General features: G+C 46.5%; 1 protein-coding gene across 1 annotated transcript in view; it reads right to left on the bottom strand.

Annotated features, from left to right (window-relative positions):
- Positions 1–20,470, bottom strand: part of CDH4 (cadherin 4) — a 448,373-nt gene that overhangs the window by 88,409 nt on the left and 339,494 nt on the right. Inside the window, exons 5-6 of the mRNA XM_054218866.1 lie at positions 12,302–12,457; positions 4,764–4,908 (exon numbers count right to left, since the gene is read on the bottom strand). Coding sequence (XP_054074841.1) covers positions 4,764–4,908; positions 12,302–12,457 — 301 coding nt within the window. The remainder of the gene's footprint in view (positions 1–4,763; positions 4,909–12,301; positions 12,458–20,470) is intronic.

Below are 20,470 nucleotides of genomic sequence, written 5' to 3'. Positions count from 1 at the left end.
ATTCCCTTTTCTCTCTGTATTTTAGCATTTTCATTTAATCTTATCGAGCCTTTTTTTTTTTTTTTTTTTTTTTTGGAAAACTGCAGAATTTCTTTTGAAACAGCCCTCCCCACGGTCACCCCTGGGATGCCGCAAGCCCGGCGGTGCAGGGCGGTAATCGCTGTTGTGCAGAGGGGGAAAAACCCACCCCCAGGCCGGCTCCCCCCTGCGGCGGGGCGAGGGCCGTGGTGCCAGGCAGCGGAGCTGGGCACCCCCTCCCGCTTATCGGCGCTTGAAAGGCGACTTCTGCAGCGCCGGGAGAGCTCTGCTGATTGCGGCTGCCAGAGGCACCAGGGGAATCGCAGCCCGAGCTTGCAGCTGCATTTTTAAAACTTGGCTGCGTTCTTCACACAGAGGCAAAGTTCAAAGAGGCAGAACATTATTCAATATGAGTAAAACACGGTCTTTTAAGATACACTTTCAAACAGTGGCGCGTTAAATCAAAACAACTAGCGGAAAAGAAAATCCTGCATCGCTATTCCTGTTCTGCATTTTTGGAAGGGCCTGCATTTACACATGTAAACTGTCCAGCTGCGTGACCTTAGGCTAGATAAACTAAAAACGCATTAAAATGTTTTCCTGGGAGTCTCACAAAAGGAAAAATAAATGCAACTCAGTTTAAGAGCCAGCACACACCTGAGGATGTATAGGGGCGGCCAGGCTGTGACACGCGTGTTCACACTATGGAGAACTTCACAAGAATGAGCTCCTGATTTCAAGAAAACTATGCTACAGCGTAAGACACTATTTCAATTAAGTTATTTTAATCTTAACCAGCAACAACAACCTATTATAATTAATAATACTTGATGATTTCTTTTCTGTTCCTGTCAGGAGTTGCCTCAAGGTGACTCGCACACTGCAGAGAGCACGCTCTTGGAAAGGCAGGAGTCGGAGAGCTCTGCGGTCTGGGAAGCCCCTTTGCCGAAACGCCACCAGACTCTCTCTAATGAGTCTCTTCACATTGCTGCCAATTCTTCCAGCGCACGGACAGTCCCCTTTGAAGGGTATTTGTATTTTAGGCTAAAGCAAACTTGCTTCTTCCATGGGAGGCTAAGTGCCCAGCAGGTTGGAGTTACCGTCCTTCCCGCATCCTCATTTCTTGGTTCACCCTCCCTCCTTTCAATTCACTCACTGTTGAGCCAAGGTCACACCTTACGCGGCCACGCTCCATCCTCTGCCTCGGCAGCAGGACGTGCAGCAGTCCTGCGGGGTCAGAGATGAGGCACGGCGCGCTCTCCAGCTCACCGCATCCCGGCTGCTAAGAGGGGACCACGCTTTGTAGAATCATAGAGTTGTTTGGGTTGGAAGGACCTTAAAGACCATCTAGTTCCAACCCCCTGCCATGGCCTATGAAGTGGTCTATCAGCAAACAGGGGCTTACAATGCAAAGGGGCAGATGAGTTTAACTCAGCATTGCTGCTCACTCTGCCAGCGGTGGTGCCCTCTGTAGCAGTCAACAGAGAGCAGAAGACAGCTGATGGGTGTCACCTGCACCACCTGTCCTTACACAATGAAATAATTTGCTAAAATTTTATTTTTATCTACCCAAGGGCTGGCTAAATTACAGTTTCTTCTGATTATCTCTGTATCTTTGACATGCCGCTCCTACAAAACTAGTCACCCGGTAAAGTCAGAAGCAATGGACAAGCCCCTGAAAAAATGTTCACGTAAGATAAAAAATACTCTTGTCCCCACCAAGCAATCCATGATTCTCCTCCAACACAGCTCATAAAACGAAGGCTGTTAACAGACATATCAAAACTCAAGCTGTCCCCTGCATACCCGGACCTCTGCGTTTAAGTGACAGCCTCATGAAATGTCTACTCTTCAAAGCGTTCACCAATGGTCACTGGTTGCTTCCACTAGACCGGGATGCTCAAAGCCCCGTCCAACCGAGCTCGTGGTGCGGCACCCTGCTGTGGCAGAGCCCCTTCGCTGGGACAGCACTGCAGAGCCCGACCCTGTCCCCTCCGAACGGGATCTGCTCTGCGGAACCCCTGAGGCCCTACAGGGGCTCTCCCTGCAGCTCAAGGTCACTGCGCCCTGCTCAGGCTGTGCTCAACAGTCTCGCTCTGCAAAATCTCCATGGGCAGAGCTTGAGCTCCATGTGTCCCTTTTTTCTTTTTTTTTTTAAGTCTCAGCAAAATTCCTACTGACTTCAAACAGTCATTGGCTGCTCACACTAACTGCCCTCAGAGTCAGCATTTATTTGGGATACTCTCATACTCTAGCTCCTTTTCTCATAAGAGGTGTGCAAAATTATTAAGAACGTTGCAGATTCTGCGGTAATTGAGTAATACTGCATTTTTAATCACAGCCATTATAAATGGACATATGGAAGATGTGAGAAATAACAATTGCACAGGATACCCAGGGAAGCATTTCCAGTCCTCAGGCATAGTTCAAGAGCAATGAACAGTGGAAAATGAATACTGAACTTCTGTAATATATAATAAGATTTTTTAGTTTGCTTGAAGCAAATCTGTACTTTCTACATGGATATACATACATATGCATATATATATTTATAAATGCATATACCTATATAACTCACTGTTAAATCAATACTGAACACGTTTTGCTGTTACCTCTAAGAATATGCAATGTCTTTCATTTGTCAACCATTGCCACAAATAATCATGAATTCTGGCCGCGTATTTTTTCTCTTGCAATGGCTGGTGGGGTACCTCCTTAATTATTATAACCGTCTGAAGCACCTTGAACGACAAAGAAGTTTCCAAATCTCCGCAAGACCTACGCTTAGCTAAACGCACTGTCTCGACGTGTCTCTGCACAAACCAGGGCTGCAGGCCTCGGAGGCAGAGGAGGAGCACGCAGACATCACGGTAACTCTGTGACCTCTCTATCACTTTCTCAAAGACACAACATCTTGTTTATTGCCAAGTACATGGAACGGGGGCCTCGGATATCCAAACTCACAGGAGGTTCTACAGAAGCAAAGAGCAGAAATTCAATACTAATACAAACCTTTAAAAGAATACCGATTAAACAGGAAAGAGGGAAGAAAAAAACCCCAAAACATCAAAGACAAATGTAATTGCTTTTGAATAAAAACAGATTGCTTTCTACCTACCTGCCTTAAAGGCAAGCACTCCAGCCGGGGATACAGAATACCAAAAATCACTTGTGCAGAGGCACAAGTATTTTGTAGGCAAAGTTATCCTATTCTGATTTAATAGCTCAAAGGCTTATCTGGATTTCAGACAAGAAGAGGATGCAATTTACTGCTTCTCTCGCACAAATGAGCAGAGCTAGTTAAAACAGTTGGGAACACTTTGAATATTGATCTGTCCTAGAGTAAGACGTAAGAAATTTGATTCGCTATGGAAATGTTGTATCAACCTTCAAACCCTGATATGCCCCAAAGCGGCCTTCAAGTGGAAGCCAGAAAATCCCGTGGGAAGACATCACTGGAGCCATCAGCTCAGGGACTTCTCACATCCCCTCTGCCAAGCAGGACCGGGATCGGCATTTTGAAGCCGGGACGCCACCACCCAAAGCGTATCAGGAAGGGAGCTGTACCTATTCTTTCCTCAAAAAGAATGTCACATGCTGTCCCCACTACGTGTCACCGCAGCAGCCCATTCCTCACACTGCTGAGAGACAATCAATCACGGCTGCGAATCACCTTGTTAAGAACAGTGGCCACCGGAGACTTTCCCGTGACACCTGAGGCAGCAGAGAAGCCATGATAAATGTTTGCTGACACAAAACAAAGTCACGCGGTATTTAACCCCTCAGCTGGCAAATAACCGAGGATAAAATTTGTCTGGGAAAAATCTCACTCAGATTTCAGGAGACTTACAAAACTACTGGTGACAGATTTTCCAATATAATTTCTGCTTAAAGAATGAATACGCTCCTGTCAGCTATGTTCAGCGATAAGCTAAAACAACCCTGCTACCATATTGGACACTGCATGGTTACACCACACCTAAATCAACAACACAGTTGAAAAGAAAACACTAAAGACCCTTATAACTGTATTTTTCCAAGCATATAAACAAGTTCATGTAAAAATCATGACGTGCATTCCATGTACAGCTTACAGCCTCACTAATTATTCACACATTAATTTTCTGAAATTCCGCTTCCAGTTCTTCCCCATTTCACTCTCTGTAAGGAACGTCCACGGGGACGGAGGATGAGCCAGCAATTTCAGTGGGAATATTCCCACCTCAACAGGTTTGCATCGGGCCGCAAATGAGAAAGGATTTTCTTCACACTTTGGGATACAGACTTTATCGGAGTCTGAACGGGTGCCAGGTATTGAGTTTGCCAATGGCTGGATTAAATATCAAGGAGGCAGATAATTCAGCATTTCAGCAGAGGGTCAGCGAGAGGCCACTGCCAGGTTGGCTTTCAGTACTCTGCAGATACAATAACAGCCCTGTACCTCTGTAACGAGCGTACGAGAACGGCAATATAGAGAGCTACTCCACAAAACTGGTGCTTTTACAAGTTCCAGCCCTACGAAGCGACCACCAGGATCTAGGTTCCCTCTAACCCAAGCCTGTGCTTTCCCTGGGGCCAGAGAATGAGATCCCAGCGAGACTGTTCTCCCCTCCATTGCTCTTCAGCAAAGAACCAGCAACAACAAACCTCTCCTACGTTCGCTCTGTTTCAAGGGGGGGCAAAGCCACCATGCCGGATCAATGTTTGGAAGCTAGTGAGAACTTTAAGACTTTTTTCAACTGTACCTGGTTTAGAGCCTTCATCAACAGATCCATTATAGACTTGGTTTATAAACTCCGGTCTGTTGTCATTCATATCAATCACATAGATGTAAAGGTCAATAGGATTCTCCACCTTGTTTCCATTCATATCCACCGCATGAGCCCGGAGCTGGGAATAAGCACAATGAAAGCACAGTATCAGCAATGGGATTTGTTGCAGAATGAGAGACCATGTTTTGTAAGAACTGACTTTACCTCATAAATACTTTCTCAGAATTGAACCGAGCAAGTATCTAATTCCAGCAGAAAGCAGTGATGTGGTTTCCATCTAGAATCTACACACAGACACTTTTTCAAGGCTTAACATAATATTGAAATAATATTTTAAAATAGCAATTGTCAGTGGAAACACTTTAACTCTGCTGTAGTGATGCTATCTCCTTCATTGCTAATAGACCACTATATTTCAATTTTTATGATGTGCTGAACCTTGCCTGAAAAGCAAATTTTGCTCAGTTCCAAACAGAGTGAGGAAATGAGTTTGACTTGAGAGGTTTCTTATGGGAACCTGCAGCCTTTCATACCCAGAATAACAGGGATTAATAAGTGAAGAGATTTCAGAATGACATCAGTATTGTTTACTCTTTGTTTAATCACGGTCTCCAGGAAGAGCAACAGCTCCTGATGCCATTGCTCTATGCACCAAAAGACGTAAAAAAAGTCCCTTTCCTTCAAACGATGGGAAGCCCTGTGGCACTAAGAATGAAATATTTTTCTCAGGCTTGACTAAAATCTCCAGTGATGAAGCATTACAACAACCAGAGCCACAGTGTTAAGTCCTCAGCTAAACTGGAACTGCGGCTTTATCTTATTAGCAATAACCATCAGTAATAATGCTCGAAAACAAGAGCATCTGCTTTCTGAACAAAAGGGACAGATACAGCATGTCAAAATGAGTAATTAATAAAACGAAGCAATCAACAATAGTCTGGAACAATCAGTAATCAGGTGAAAAAAATGGATAGCTTTCTCATTAAAGGGAACAGGTGGCTACTCTAAGTGGTGTGTGTGCGGAATGTCGGCTTCGGAGGAAAACCCAGACAAGTGTGGACGGGGCTGCCGGGCCTGGGCGATGGTGGGCAGCGCAGGGGCATCACCTGGGTGCTGGTGCCACACGTTCCCTTTGCCATCCCCCTTCATTTTGGCACCCGTGAGCATCGCTGAACCGCCGCGATGGCATGGGACATCCCGCGGGGGCTGGTGGGGTGACGGATGGAGGCTTCCCAGGAGGTCAGTGTGGTGCGAGGGCTGGCTGGGAGAGCGGGGCTGGGGGACACCAGCCCATGCCTGCGGAGGGATGGAGGCCTCTGGTCCCTCCCCACCGCTCCCTGGGCTGCCGAGGGTCCAGCTCCTCCGCCAAGGAGGTCTCCAGCTCCTCTGGTGCGTGACAAATACACGTGCTAATTGCATTAGCGCTGGTTTCTGCCCTTCGCCCTGGCTGGGCTGTGACTGACGCAACTTTCTCCTTCATGTACGGTGCTCAGAAGCCCAGAGCTGAACAAAAGGAACCGCGCGCTATTAGAGAGGGCTGCAGTAACATTTAATCAAGCAAAGAGAACAAACTGCCATGTGAAATGAGCTGGGAGAAAAACATTTTTTTTAAAGGAAGTTAAGCAGCACTTTTTCCTTAAAGACTGAGGAAGTCCGGCTTCGTTTCCAATACAGGATGTACCGTTTGTACTTCGTGACTTGTAACGCTCCTAATATCTGCATTTCTTGCCCGCACACAGACTGCTTGGGCTCCCACCTGTTGAGCTCTCCTTCGTCACGTCAGATGTCGCAATTCAATAACTTTACCAGTCAGAGGTCAGACTGCCTTTGAAAAAAAAAGTAATTCGGAACTAAAATTAAAGTTATTATCTTCAAACTGAGGCAGCACTGGGCTCTCTCCTGCTGTATTTCCAGCAGCGGAAACGGTTCCACTCAGAGATAAAGCAGAGAGCGAAGCTGGTATCTTCCCCCTCAGATCTGACTCTCCCCCTGCAAATTTTTAATTACATTTGATAGCTTTTGTTTGACATCTCCAGGAGTAAGGGATTTTTCAGCAATGCAGGTCTATCTGCTTGTTGCACTCACTAAGCCCATGTACCCACAAACGCGTCACCGCCTGCACTCAAGGAAAAAAAGATTCAATAAGCAAGACTGCAGGAATCCCATCAAACCCGCGGTGACGTGCACAAGCGTCACCTCTGTCCTCAGCCCAGCGCCAGCCTACGGGTGCTGACACTTGGCCCTGAGCTACGGGAGGGAGGACACTGCCTGGGGACACGGGCACTGGTGCCCGGACTATCGGCTTTCGGGCAGCCAGGAGGACGGCACCCGCTCCCCGAGCCCAGCGCAGCAGACCCTGTGCCTGGGCCGTGCTGGTATCTGTCTGGGTGTCCGTAGCTGCTCTTCTGCTCCCCGGTGCGGCCGTTACTGCTGCCCTTTCTGCACACCCTCTTCTCTCTCCTGCTCCTTTTTCACCTGACTTCAACGAAGTTTTCTTCTTTTTCCCCTCTTGTGCCTGCTTGCATGAATTTTCTCTATTTGTATTCTTTCAACAATTCTCGTGTGCTAACGCCTCCGTATCCTTCCACAACACGTTGCTCCCCTGGGGTCGGTGCCAACCGCAGCAGAGGGAGGAGAGAGGCTTGAGCCAGAGGGTTGAATCTCAACTCAGCTCAACGGGAGCTCTTCCTCATTAGACACCATTCCCAGCGGAGAGAGCAAAGGAAGGAGGGACTCCAGTGGGGCAATCTGTCCCACGGGAAACTAGTTGTATCTCCAAGGCTGATCAGATACTACATTTCCCTTCCTTCATTCATCTTCTCCCTGTTCTCCTGCCCAACTCTTTGTATTAACGAGGCATCCTCAGGCCGGACAAGACACTTTGTTCTGGAGTCGTTCTTCAGATGCGGAGACAGGGCTCATTTCTGCGAGGCGCAGTTTGAGTCTCCGCGGCTCAGGCTGCTCCCTGCTGTGACCAGGCGGCTGTTCTGGTGGTAGAGCCGTGGACGGGATGGGAAGCAGACGCATGCAAGTGCTTTGCGGCACAGGGCAAGGCACAAAAGGTGACGGCTGTGTTCCGTCAGACACACACGTCATTTAGAGCTGGAAAAACCTCCAGGGAAAAGGCTGGTGAGCACAGCCTGGGCCCCAGGACACAGGCCAGGCACAGGTTGTGCGTGAGTATTCAAATGGGAGCTGGTGGCTACTGGAGACAGAGTTAAGAAACATTTATAAAGTTGTCTTGAAATACTTATATTGTCCCCAAGAGGGAGAACGTGACAGGAGTAGAGAAGGAACAAATAATATCAAATAAAATACCTTGCAGAGGATTCTGAAAAATTAATACAGGTACTGGGCTAATCTCTAGCCGGTGTATCGCTCTGCTGTACACCAGCCAAAGAGCTGGCTCGATATTCTTTAACAAATATTGTTTAAAAGTATGACAATCATTGCTATCATATTCCGTAGCAGCTACCACAGGTCTCTGAGGTTTTTCTACTGACAGTTTCCAGTGTAAATGTAGCTGTTGGCATACAAATGATTCAGTATCATGATTATTGATTACACTGGAGGCTGGTGGTATCTGAAGGTAGTTAGTCAAAGTCAACACAGTGAATTGTGTTAAATATGAATATTACTTATGCACTAATACCACTAATACAAATATACACTATCAATCAGTGACAGAGCCTTTAAGCAATAAGCATACAATGTCATGCCTAATTTGTGCGTGCTTAGTTGTGATTAAAAGTTCAAATTAGAGTATTGTGACACAAATGGCTGGCATTACTCACTAGAACTTGGTTCCGAATACTGGAATTAGCTTTTGTATCCCTAAATTTCCAGTAATTTTTTTTGTCTCCTTGCACTTCAAGGAGACCTCTGCAGACTATCACCCACCTGGTCTGCTCCAGACATTTCGAGACAGCATTTCCTCAGTCTGATGCTGAGGGCACACACGGTGTCTGGGACTGGGTTAGGACTTGCTTCAAAGTTTCCCCATAATGCACATGACTTGAGCATCATAAGCCATGACTACTTACCGACACGCTTACGTTGATGTCTTTTGAAAACAAAGCTTGAAAAACATCTTGGAAAATTAACCTGCCAATTTACAATCCCTTGTACTTGCCAGGCCTAACTGCAGCTTGATGTGAAACCGGCGTCTGGGTCAGAAAAGACGTTCAGAGTGGCTAATTCTGCCGGCAGTACAGACGGGACTTCGGGAGCACAGTTAAATAAGGCCAAGAGAACTCATGCATATTAAATATTAGTACCTGCTGAAACGTCTTTAGCATGCAGTAAACATTAAGGGCTGTCTGCAAGGGGAGATGAAGCCACACAGGTCTGTCGCAGTGAGAGGGCGGCAGGGAGGGGACGAGCTGCGGCCCCCAGGCTCGTCCCCAGACACGGGCACCCAGGACCAAGGGTGGCTCCCACCGCATCCTCCAGCGCCACACGTCCGGTCCTGCACCGCAACGGGGGGTTGGCTAAGCGTCTGCAAAGCCCTTCTCTTTTTTCCCTGCTCGTATTTGCAGCTGACTCTGCGTCTGGAATGTCTGCAAAGCCCCCGGAGAGTTTGCACACTGGTTTGTAGCGCAGACGAGAAAACAGATGAGGCCAAAATGCAGCTGAACTTGCGATGGCTACCATTCCCGTCGTGCTGGGAGGCTAACGCAGGCACGCCAGCGCACCCGGCACCTGGGCAGACACGGTGGGCCCCGGGGGCACAGACGCCTCTGCACACATCGGGCTCGGAACCATCCTCCCGAGGAGTTCAAGAATGATCTTGAAAACAGGGGAAGTTCTGCTGCCGAACTCCCCATCTAATTAGAAAAAAATCTGTTTCACCTTAGGGAAAAAGGTAGATTTCATCAGACAAATGGCTTGCTAAATGCGGGGAGAGTTAAAACACTAGTATTTTAAAAATGGTAGTCCTGAAGCAATACAGATAATTATGCATAAGAAAATATGTGTTGAAAATGTGGGAGTTAATGAAACAGAACTCTTCGTATGTAGCCTCACAACACTTGCAAATTATTATTATTTTTTTATAATTAGTTTTTAGATTACCTGGGAATGAAAGCAGCAAGGACAACACTCAACAGTGACAGAGATGCTGCAAAGACTTCGTTCTGTTTAGGACTGCAGCAAACCTGACGCTGTATAAACGCACCCCTGTAGAATGCAGCACACCCGTATCGGACAAGACGCCCACGTCCTCCTGGGTGAAAAAGCCCAGAGACCAGGGATGGTGCCTTCCAGCTCCACCGACACCCCTTACCCCAGCTGAAGAGTTAAGCTACTAAGCTGAGTGAAGGAAAACTCTACAGCAGGTGTCAGACCCATGCGAAGGTGGCCAAGCTCGACAGTTCAGATCCAAGCCCACGCCGCAGCCACGGCTTTTCCAGCACTCGGAATAAGCCTGGCTCCAAGCCTGTCTTTCCTTTCAATTGGAGACACGGCTACATGAAGCGGCACAAATTCATCGACTTCCCTGAAACTTGCAACAGCCGAGACTTTGCACTCTGTTTTTCTTCAGGAAGCTGGCCTCATTTTTTCCAGTTTCTAGGATTGCCCATTCCTACCGTAAGCGTCTGCACTAGTGTTTGGGTCATTGCCTTGTACATGGTGTATTTATAAATGCTTTGTAAAGGGTTTTTAAATGAACAATTGATGGTTCAATACATCACCAGTCCATTGCTATTGAGGCCGAAGGATCCAAAGGTTGTTTACAGCCATGACTTAAAATGTTCTCCGTCCCCTTCTGCTGTTCTGCTAACAAAGGTTTTCTATCGCTCGCTATTCCTGTCTATAAGGTCTTGTAACAACCTTATCAGTTATTCACTCTCTATAAACTACATCTTCCTGTAACCTTCAGAGTGTGAATACGCTCATTTACATGTGGATGTCACTAGTTCAAGGTTTCCGTAAGGAGCAGACAGGGCTGGAAATCCTGCGGGGCGTACGAGGCAGACCTACCCCCTCACCTTTGCCAAGGTGAGAATTCAGTTTTCCGAATTCACGGTGACCGGCAGGTTAGGTTCATTATGAGGGGGCACGTGATTTGTTATTACGGAGGACAAAATCGCTTTCATCTTACGGTTCTGACTGAGAGTCTCTGATAGTAGACACCACAGTGGCTCCACCCAGAGCGTTGTGTATTGTATTATTGACTACACTGTGATAATCTGGCACCGCTGAAACAATACCATCAGGGCTGAGATGACACACACCGTCTCTCAAATATGCCTTTTTCAAAACCACCGCTCTTCATGTTTTCCTAGGCACAACAAACAAAATAATTGTTCTTGTTCACGGAGGATAAAATAATTTTCCTTCAGATCTTCTTTTACCCAGGGGAAATCTCTTTTTCCACCCAACTAAAGAGGTAATCTATTTTCTTTATCCTTCCACCCCAGTCCAGAAGCTGTGTCAACATGGTTAACTGGATACCTGATAAAGCTGACAGAATGTGCATCTCCGACGGCGCAGTTTGGAATATGGTGTCAGTGGAAGTGACCCGTACCGTTCCACTGACATTACCGCATCCCTGGGAACGGCTATTACGGTGCCGACAGATGCGGCTAATGCTGATACAAAGCAATCCACGGAACAACCTTTCGCAACCACTCCAGCAGAGAAGTAACGCGTAGAGGCACGAAGTGTTTGAAATTTTGCAGGGCTATCGTGCAAGGTGCAACACATTTTTTCATCAATTTGTGGGACTGTAGCTGCTGTGCAATTACGCTGCGCAATACCGGGGCTAGGATTTATATCAAAACATAATGGCCAATTACACACTAAGTATTCTGCAGGTAGAGCATTTTATGAACTAGGATAGCGTGAGGCATCGCTTTTGAGTGTAATTAATCTTAATTAATTTCCTCATATTTAATATTAGCCTATCTGCATATTTAAAAACCTATCTGACACCCCCCCATCATACTGCCTGAACATCTCCTAGTGATTTAAAATGAAAAACGACTATACCAATTATTGCATGTTTAGCTGCGGTAATGATTCTTAAATTAGTAATTTCCCAAGACGTGCTAATGTAGCGATTGGCTTCTCATGGTTTTGGGGGGTTCAGTCCGCACATAAATTTGCAGGGATTTAATAAGCAGCGTGAAGTCGCACCACTCTAAACAAATGACTCTGACTTTGGGTCCGAAAAGGACATCGGTTTAATGATGCTTTGCATCGGTGTGGCTGATGTAGCAAGGGCGGGTTACGCTAAAGGACAGCGGGCACCAAGGCAGCCTCTCCGTGCACACACACGATTGCTCCAGCGGAGACTCGCGCTCCGAGTCGAGCCCGAGCACCTCTGTGCAGCCCCTTGGTCCCCGCTGAGACCGGGACCAGCCCAAACTGGGACCTGGGCTCTGATTTTGAACAAAAAGCCCCGGGTCTTCTCCAAGCTGCACGTCCCTTCTTGAGCCCAGCGATTCTGGTACAGTTTTGCTTTGAGCTTGTGAACCTCGATAAGCCTCAAAATGTGTTATGCTTACATGGTAGGAAGCTCTCTCTTCCCTGTCCATCGGGCGAGTCACATACATCCTGCCGGACACGGGGTCAATGCTGAAGACTTCCATCGGTGGCTGGTCGGCTCCCACTCCAGTGATGCTGTATCTGATATGGATCTCTTTGTCCTTATCGGAACGAATCTGGATGGAATAACAAAGACAGCAATCGATAAGTTTTGGACAAAAGCCATACGGATGTTTAAACAACTTTAAAGATCTGAGCCTGAAAGCTGCATAAATGTACTACTGCTGTCAATTTTGACAGGGGAGCTGTACGCCAAAGGTTTGGGGAAAAGCCAGAAAAAGCATATTCCACATATTTTCAGCTATTTTTCTCCTCTTTTATTCATGACAATTCTCTAGGAATCATTGAAATTCTGACTTTTTGCCTTAGATGCGGAAGAATCTATATGCACAAAAAAATGCTGTTTCCATGTTATTGAAACCTTCGGCTCCTTAAAGTGTCCAAATCGTTCAGCCGTACCCGCAGCCTCCCAGCCATTAATCACTTCTGAAAACGGTGTCTGCAGGCTCCCCCGTCATGTCCTGGGTCCCTGGACTGCGCACACAGATATTCCCATCGAATTTGGAGAAGGGGACTGTTTGGTCCCTCTTTCTCCAGCCCTGCCGGCTCGACAAGGGGAGGCCAGGAATGCCCGCTGGGACGTTACCATTCCCTGTGTCTGTTTGGTGAGGAAAGGTGTGTTTGGCACGTTGCTTTTGAAACACCTTCCCACCCATACCCCGAGAACAGCACCGCAAACCGAATACAGCAAGAGGAGCTACATGAACCTTGGATACAGAGCTGAGAAAATAAAGAAGGGAGGTTAATATGTTGTCCTAGCAACCCTGACTATCTCTTTAAACCCAAATTAAATTTTCTGATCAAATGCTGAAAGAAGTTCTTGCAACAGCATGACTATTCCTGAAAGAAAGTGCAAGGTACAAATAAATTACCACCCCCCGCACCATCGCAAACTGTCTTGGCAGTGTAAAAGCGACGTGCATAAATTTTTCTCTAACAGGTCTATGAATACAACAAAGTAGTGGGTAGATAATAGAAATCTCGTAGCTGAGTGCATGTCAGCATCTCCGCTCCGGCAGCCGCACGCTCGGAAGAGCCTGAGTGGGCTCAGTGGGATGCAGGAGGCCCCGCACCCCCAAAACCTCCCCAGTTTGGGGAGCGATGGTGGATTCCCAGGGAAGAGGAGGCTTTGCTGGTCAGGCGAAGGAACCGGGCTGGGGCTGTGGGCTGCTCTCGCGCTCCTCCCGCACGCAACCTACCGCCGTCCCCTCCTCTCCCGAGGCGGGAGGCGGACAAGAAGCCGAACGCATCAGTGCAGAATAACATCAGATCCCCTGGCTCCGCGAATCTCCTCTGATGCCTTTGTCCAGATCATTACCAAGTTTGTACACTATTTTCTTTGTACTGCCTCCACCAAATAGTCTGCTCCCGTTAACGGCTAATAATGTCAGTTATTACGAGACACTGCCAGGATTGATTCGTGCTGCACCTCCACTGCTGGAGCTGAAGGTCAGGGAAGAGAGACAGTTTCATCTGTCTTTTCTCTACAGGATTCACTGCTTGTTTAGGCTATTAGTACCAAGGAAAACTGATTGGACTGACACGGGCATAACCACTTAAAAGAGGTACCGGGGACATTGTGAAAGTGTCCTCATGCTGCACACAAAGGTTTAGAGGGGTTTTTGTGTGCCCAGTGGGTATTTGTAATAGCCACCCGAGTAGACAGGTACGAATCCAACTTTCATTAGCAAATCCACGGGTGAGAAAGAGTATATTAAAATCAAGCTTTGTTTGCGCAACTGTGGTTTTAATGACAGCAACTGACTTAACAGTTCAATAACTGAAGCCCCCAGTCCCCATTTTTAGAAAGTCAGCTCTCACCCCGCCAGGCGGAAAGGGCTGAAAATTGAATTTATGTGAACATCTGTGCAAACGTCTAGCTCGAGTCAGGGAGTTCAAGCTCCAACCCACTACGTACACGTTTACAGCTGGGCTTCAGGTAAGTGAAAATGGAGGAAGCCGTGGCTGGGCCTCTACCTTCGAGACGGCGTGGGGTTCCCATTTAGAAATTAAACAGGGTAACGTGGGACGCACAGTTGCGTGTCTGCCTCTATCAACGTGTGCCTGCACAGCTCCAAAGGACCTGTAAGGTGTCAGGATCAAACCAGTCCTTCACCCTTAAAGGTTTTCTTTAACAAAGGTGGAAGACAAAAAAAACCAAACCCAAAACGCAAACCCAAGATATCTGCACTTTTCCTGCCTTTCTGCGGCCAGAAGCACGGAGCCGGGAGGGTGTCCCTGTCCCTGTCCCTGTCCCCAGCTCGGCCCGACGGCGGCTGTAGCTCAAGCAAAGCCCCGAACAGCAAACCAGGGTCCCTCCGAGGAACAACAACGGCTGCGATTCTAACCTGAATCACGGAAGGGGAGAGTCTCTTAGTTCTTCGTGGACGTTTTCCTGCTCTATTTCCTGTTGCACAGAGTGCCCAGATCCCGTTGTGAGAGAAGCATTAGAAATGCATAGAGAGAGCCAGAAACAGGGAAAAGGAGGCTGGATTTAAATATTCAGTGCTAACGGCGCTATATTTTATTTTCAGGAAATGCAGATAAACAGAAGCTCTCTAAGAAAGCTATGTACAGTTTAATGAAGTGTATGCTATAGGATGTCCTTGCAGCACTTATTAGCATTAATAGGGTCTAAGCTGTCTGTATGTAAATCATTGCAGATCTAGGAGATGAAATATATCATAAGACGCACACGACTTACCCAATTATACTAAGAAAAATCCATGAGCTAATTGTACTGCATCGAGCAAAACAAAGACAGGGGAAAACATGTTGCAAATCTTCAGCAATGACTCATTATTTGTTGTTAATTGCCACCATCCAACAATGGCTTGCCTGTTACCTGTATTTAATTCCATTTCCAGTAAGAACACAGGGACATGAAGTGTTCAGGAAAAAAATATCACGTAAGGAGTAGCACTTGTCACAGAAAGTTGCAAAGCCCGTTGACAATGAAGCATAGTACGTATTACTACCAGGGAGATATTCATCGCACAAAGGCACATGCTTTTTATATTGGAACATGTAATTTTAGCAATCTTAATGAGATTTAAAAAAAAAAAAAAGAAAGATTTTTTTTTTACAGTAATCCAGTAACATTTTGACCAAAGGCTTCATTTGCATAATTCCCAGGGTGCAATTTAGTAAATCTTGTTGAGAAGTTAAGAACATTATCTGAATACAATGTAAGGTTTACTTCTTTTGTTGAAACCATTCCTGGAGCAGTTTACCATAATAATAATAATAATAATAATAATAATAATGAAAAAACCTCTATTCCCAAGGAGCTCACTAGATCTGGAGAAAAAAATTACTGGTTGGGGGAATTTAATGGCTCAGGAAAGAGTTGCTTTTTCATTCATTTATGCCTGGGAAGCGAGAAGATGATAACATATCCGTATGATAATCTTCTGACTGGAGAACATACACATGAATTTTTTTTTTCATTTCTCTTTCCTTTTATAATGCAGCCGAAAGTTATGCAGGTTCTGGACCACAGAACAGATGGCAGAAGGATAGTTTTCCTTAGCTGCACTTATGCATTTTTTACTCAGAGAACCTTCAGAGCTTTGAGCTTCTCCAGCGCCAGGCACGGTACAACCCTGCATAGGATGATGTGAGCAAGATGAACGATGCAAGATGAATGATGACGGCTGAGGACTGTCGTAAGAGGAATTTGCTTGTAAAGCAGCTTTGACTCCCTAAAACACTCCTCTGGGATGGGCTGTATGTTGGTGATGGAAAATGCCCCCGATCAAAAGGCAGTTTACGGTGGCAGACGGGATCCCCTGATCCTATTCAATCTCATGAACGCAGGTGAAATTCTCTCCACAGGAATGTTGGGGTGCCGGGCATCCTCCCCCATGCTGACAGATGCAAATGGACCCTCTGGGAACTGGGGGACCGGGCACCAAAGCCACAGAGGGACCCTGCAGCAGTGCCGGGTACCAAACCCGCATTGCCAGACCTCCGCCTGGCTGCGGCCGGCGAGGACACAGCAGCCTGCCGGCCCCCCGGGGGCCACAGGGGCACCTGAGCTGGGAGCACTGACGCTCCATCCCAAACGGAGCACAAGGGCTGCCGCCAAAGTCCGCAACTCGCAACCAGCCTGGCTCTGCTCTCATTTCTACAGAGCAATCCCAGGACCAGGAGAAATCACTGCGATTTCACAGATGGGTATTTTCCACTGCAGGTTCTGATATAATAACTAAGATGCGTGAAAATGAACATTGCAACTCTTGAGATGCTAAAGAGCTACGCCCTTCAGAGCTGCTTTCTCCTTCGTAGTAATCTCGTATTCAGACGGGCTTGGAAAGCAGCCTGTGGTTGTGACACAGCACTGCATCCCGCTTTTGCAGACAAAATCTTAGGGTTCGTGCGTCTCCATCAGGATTTACTGGGCAGCTAAACTGTTCCTGCAGGTTTTACTGGTAAGCAAAATTTCAGCTGATGAGCTCCTTTGAGGTACCGGATTTTATCACCCTGTTTTGCTCCTGTTGATCCATATCCTTCTTGTGCTTTTAGCACTTCCATCTCTCGCTGCAGGGTACTGAATTTACGAGCCCCCTCATCCTTGCAGATGACAAGAAGAACCAGAGATCCGCGTAACCCTCCCGCGCCAGGAGCAGAGGCAATGCGGACTAAGGAAAGCTGTATAGTCAGCAGATTGGAGGGCACCTGTGAGTCCATAAATTACACAGTTTTTGGAGCATGACATCGCCAGAAAAAAGTGACCCAATGGAGGTTGTTTCGGTGTCAGCAAAGGAAATGCCTGGAAGCCTAGGAACCCGGGTGTGTAAGGAAAGGCTGGGCAAACAAGGACAAGTGAGCCCACAGAAGAGCAGACGGGGCTGTAACGAGTACTCCTGTACCTAACCAACTCTACTCAGAGGATTTCACTGAGCCCGCCGCGGCCTGGGTTCTGCCCATCACCGTGCGATGGGATACCTGAGTGCCTGGGAATGGATCTGGAGAAAGCAAAGCAGGCCAGCTATACCCCGGTGCCTTTTCTACCCACAGAGCAAACCAGAAAATAAATTTCCTTTGAAGTTCTCCAACTTGTTCTATAACGTATGGAGTTAAGAATGCTCTTCAAAAAACACTTAGTTTCCCAAATCTCCCACAGAATACTACGCAACATTTGCACTAACATGACCTGGGGAGACTTAGACTTGATTTTTTTGTTTTATAAAACCCATTATAATTACTAATGAACACATAAAATAATGTAAATGATAAGCAGTAAGTATCTTTTATTATTAAGCTCTTAGCTATTTTGCCCATTAAGAAAACCAAATTAAAATAATTGAAGACTATAATCTGTCATGCATTCAAAATGCTCCACAGAAATTCAGACAGGCAAACATATTCAAAGTCTTCAAATGAGCACACTTAAGAGTCAGTCTAAGCATTCCAGGATTGGCTCATTAATTTTAGTGGAAATATTTTAATTCAGCTACTCTTACTGCTTATTGAAATCCTTGCTAAGGACCGACTTATTTATTTTTAACTGAATCTGCAATATGTTTAAGACTCATTTGTATAAAAGTTCTTAACTCTTATTTCACAGTTGTTTTAGAAGCCAGTAAAGAGACGCGCCTCTAGCCCTCTATTTTCAAACAAATTCCTGCGTGTTGCTAAAAGAATCGCATATGGTTTCAATAAATAGATGCAAAAGTCAAATGGACAGAGAAAAATTAAGACAGATTTGGAGACCCAGTCAGGTTAAGGTGATATTTATGAACCTCTGTCCCCTTGTATCACACTCACCAATGATTCCAAAAGAAAAAAAAAAACAAAACAGAAAATCCTCTAAAACGCCTCAGCCATCTTCAGAGAAAACCATCTACTCTGCACCTTGCAAAGCAGGTGCTTTGGCACGGCAAGGGCAGATACCGTGAGTAACAGGAACGTCTCCCCTGACCGCGACGCGGGGCCAAACAGCAGCCCACAAGGCTTTACCCACTGCCGCACAGAACGACCATGGCTGAGCTCACTTTCCCGTGTGGCAGTATTTGCAAACGAGTTTAAGCAGGAAAAGATCTCTATTGGCAAAGAAAGAAAGGATGGAAACGCACATGTGTAATTGTGGATTTCTTGCTTCCCTCAATGGGGACTGGTTTCATCTCATACAGAACTTTCTAAAAACTTTGTGTGTGGTCTAAGACAGGCAGATAAACAGAAGACAAGAAAGCCTTTCCAGACTGAAATCCATCCTCCTGCCTTGAACGCTTAAGTACGCACTGATTTTCCTGGAAGAAGCGGTTTTCTCTTTCCACATATTGTAGAGAGAGAACCAAGGATTATGCTTAAGACTAGACACCTAATTTTTCCATGGTTGAGATTCACTGTGATGAATGCCATTCTTCCTGCAGATACAAACAGCATGTAGATACTATCATTACTACTATGCAAGAGTTTAAGTTTCTTCCTCTTTAAAATACAAATCCAAAGCCACACTATAAAAACACTCCCTTTGTCCCAATGGCTGGATGTCTCTCACGTCAGGTTAAATCTTCCTCTGCTCCAGTTGAAATCTGTGCAAAGTGATTTATAATGTATTTATTTTGATGATAAACCACAGTAAAACTTGTATGCCAGAGAGATTAGAGCTGTCATTTAAGTTATTGACGCAACTGATGACGCAGCCTGCATTACGGAAAGAAACGGAAGTGCAAAACCTTGGAACCCGGAAGAGGAGAAGCCCCACGCGCGCCCCCTCGCGCTCTGCCGCCCGCAGAGGAGCCTCCCCCGGCGGCTCCCCGCTGCCCACCCGCCGGAGCTGGGCTCCTCTGCGCCGACCCTGAGCGCCTGGGCTGAGGCGCTTCACCACACGTTCCGCTGCTGAAAGCTTCCAGCATTTCCCAGGTCCTTCGGCATTGCCGTGTCTCCCGGCGTCCGAGGGCTGTTCTCCAGCGCAGCAGCTCCCTTCAGGCCAATCAGTCCCTGTGGATACATTTCTCCGGAGCTTTTCCTATGCCCACCAGTAGCTTTGATAGTCTTCACTCCCTCTCTCCCTTCCAAGTTTTTTTGAATTGTTCACCAGGATTTTTCTCCTCTACCTGGATGAAAACGTAACATTGAGCAGATGGAGGATAGGAGAATATAAATCAGACTCAACAAGGAGACCGTAATGCAGCGGGAAAGAAGAGTTTCTGTCCGTGATTCTGGCCAGTAACTGTGCATGACCCCATGCATAAATACGGGATGAAAATGAACTTGTCAGACTCATGGTCCACTTCAAAACTACCATTATTCTGCTTGGGATAGAGGCAAAATAGCAATACCTTTGCCTAGGAAATGGAATTTCATACATGATGGACGAGCCACTACCAGCACAGGATACCTGTTACGCAGCAGCGCAACCAGGCCCAGGATCTGCTGCATTTTAAAACTTTGCTTTCCTGCCTGCTGAAACAGCAAAGAATTTATGTTTTAGCATCAGTTGTCCAGACAGAAGACGACCGAGGTCTGCCGGATTTGCTGGGCCACTCTGCTCTCTGCGGAACTCGCCAGTTGGGCCAAAGTTTTCGAGCGGTGACTTGGGACTGACCGCGGCTGAGACCATGGCAGCCCTGCCAGGTCTCTGTCTTCACCAGGGAAAACTCAGTAAATTGCAATTTGTTGTGTGGTCTTCATGATTAAATAATTAAGCAATTTTCATTACTTGCTGTTATGAAGGTCAAGAAGCTAATGTGCCTGTATCAGGAACTGGCCAACGCTAATGGATCTTCCACATCTAATGGTAATTGATACGGCAGAGTAGTTTCTAGAGCAACATGTGCCTTTCTTCAGACCTTTTGCAGACGGTTCCATTTTTAAGCACTCCACTGTGGAAATACTTCAGACCGTAGCAAGGTGAGCGAGAGGGAGAAGAGCTGCTCTGATGGGAAGAGAAGATTATTATGGATCAGCAGAATATCACCACGTGACAAACGTCTTATCACTGCCAGAACATTGATAGCGGAAAGAACAAAACTCGGTTTTACTCCTCTTTTTCTTATCTCTCTTACAAGAGAGCAGATCCTTCAGCGCGGTGACTGAAGGCATCCCAGTGGAGATGCTGC

Source organism: Rissa tridactyla, chromosome 12, assembly GCF_028500815.1.
Source record: "Rissa tridactyla isolate bRisTri1 chromosome 12, bRisTri1.patW.cur.20221130, whole genome shotgun sequence".
In the NCBI taxonomy this organism is placed as follows: domain Eukaryota; kingdom Metazoa; phylum Chordata; class Aves; order Charadriiformes; family Laridae; genus Rissa; species Rissa tridactyla.
The sequence above is the reverse complement of the archived record's forward strand: the minus strand, read 5'-3'. Positions and strand labels throughout refer to the sequence as shown.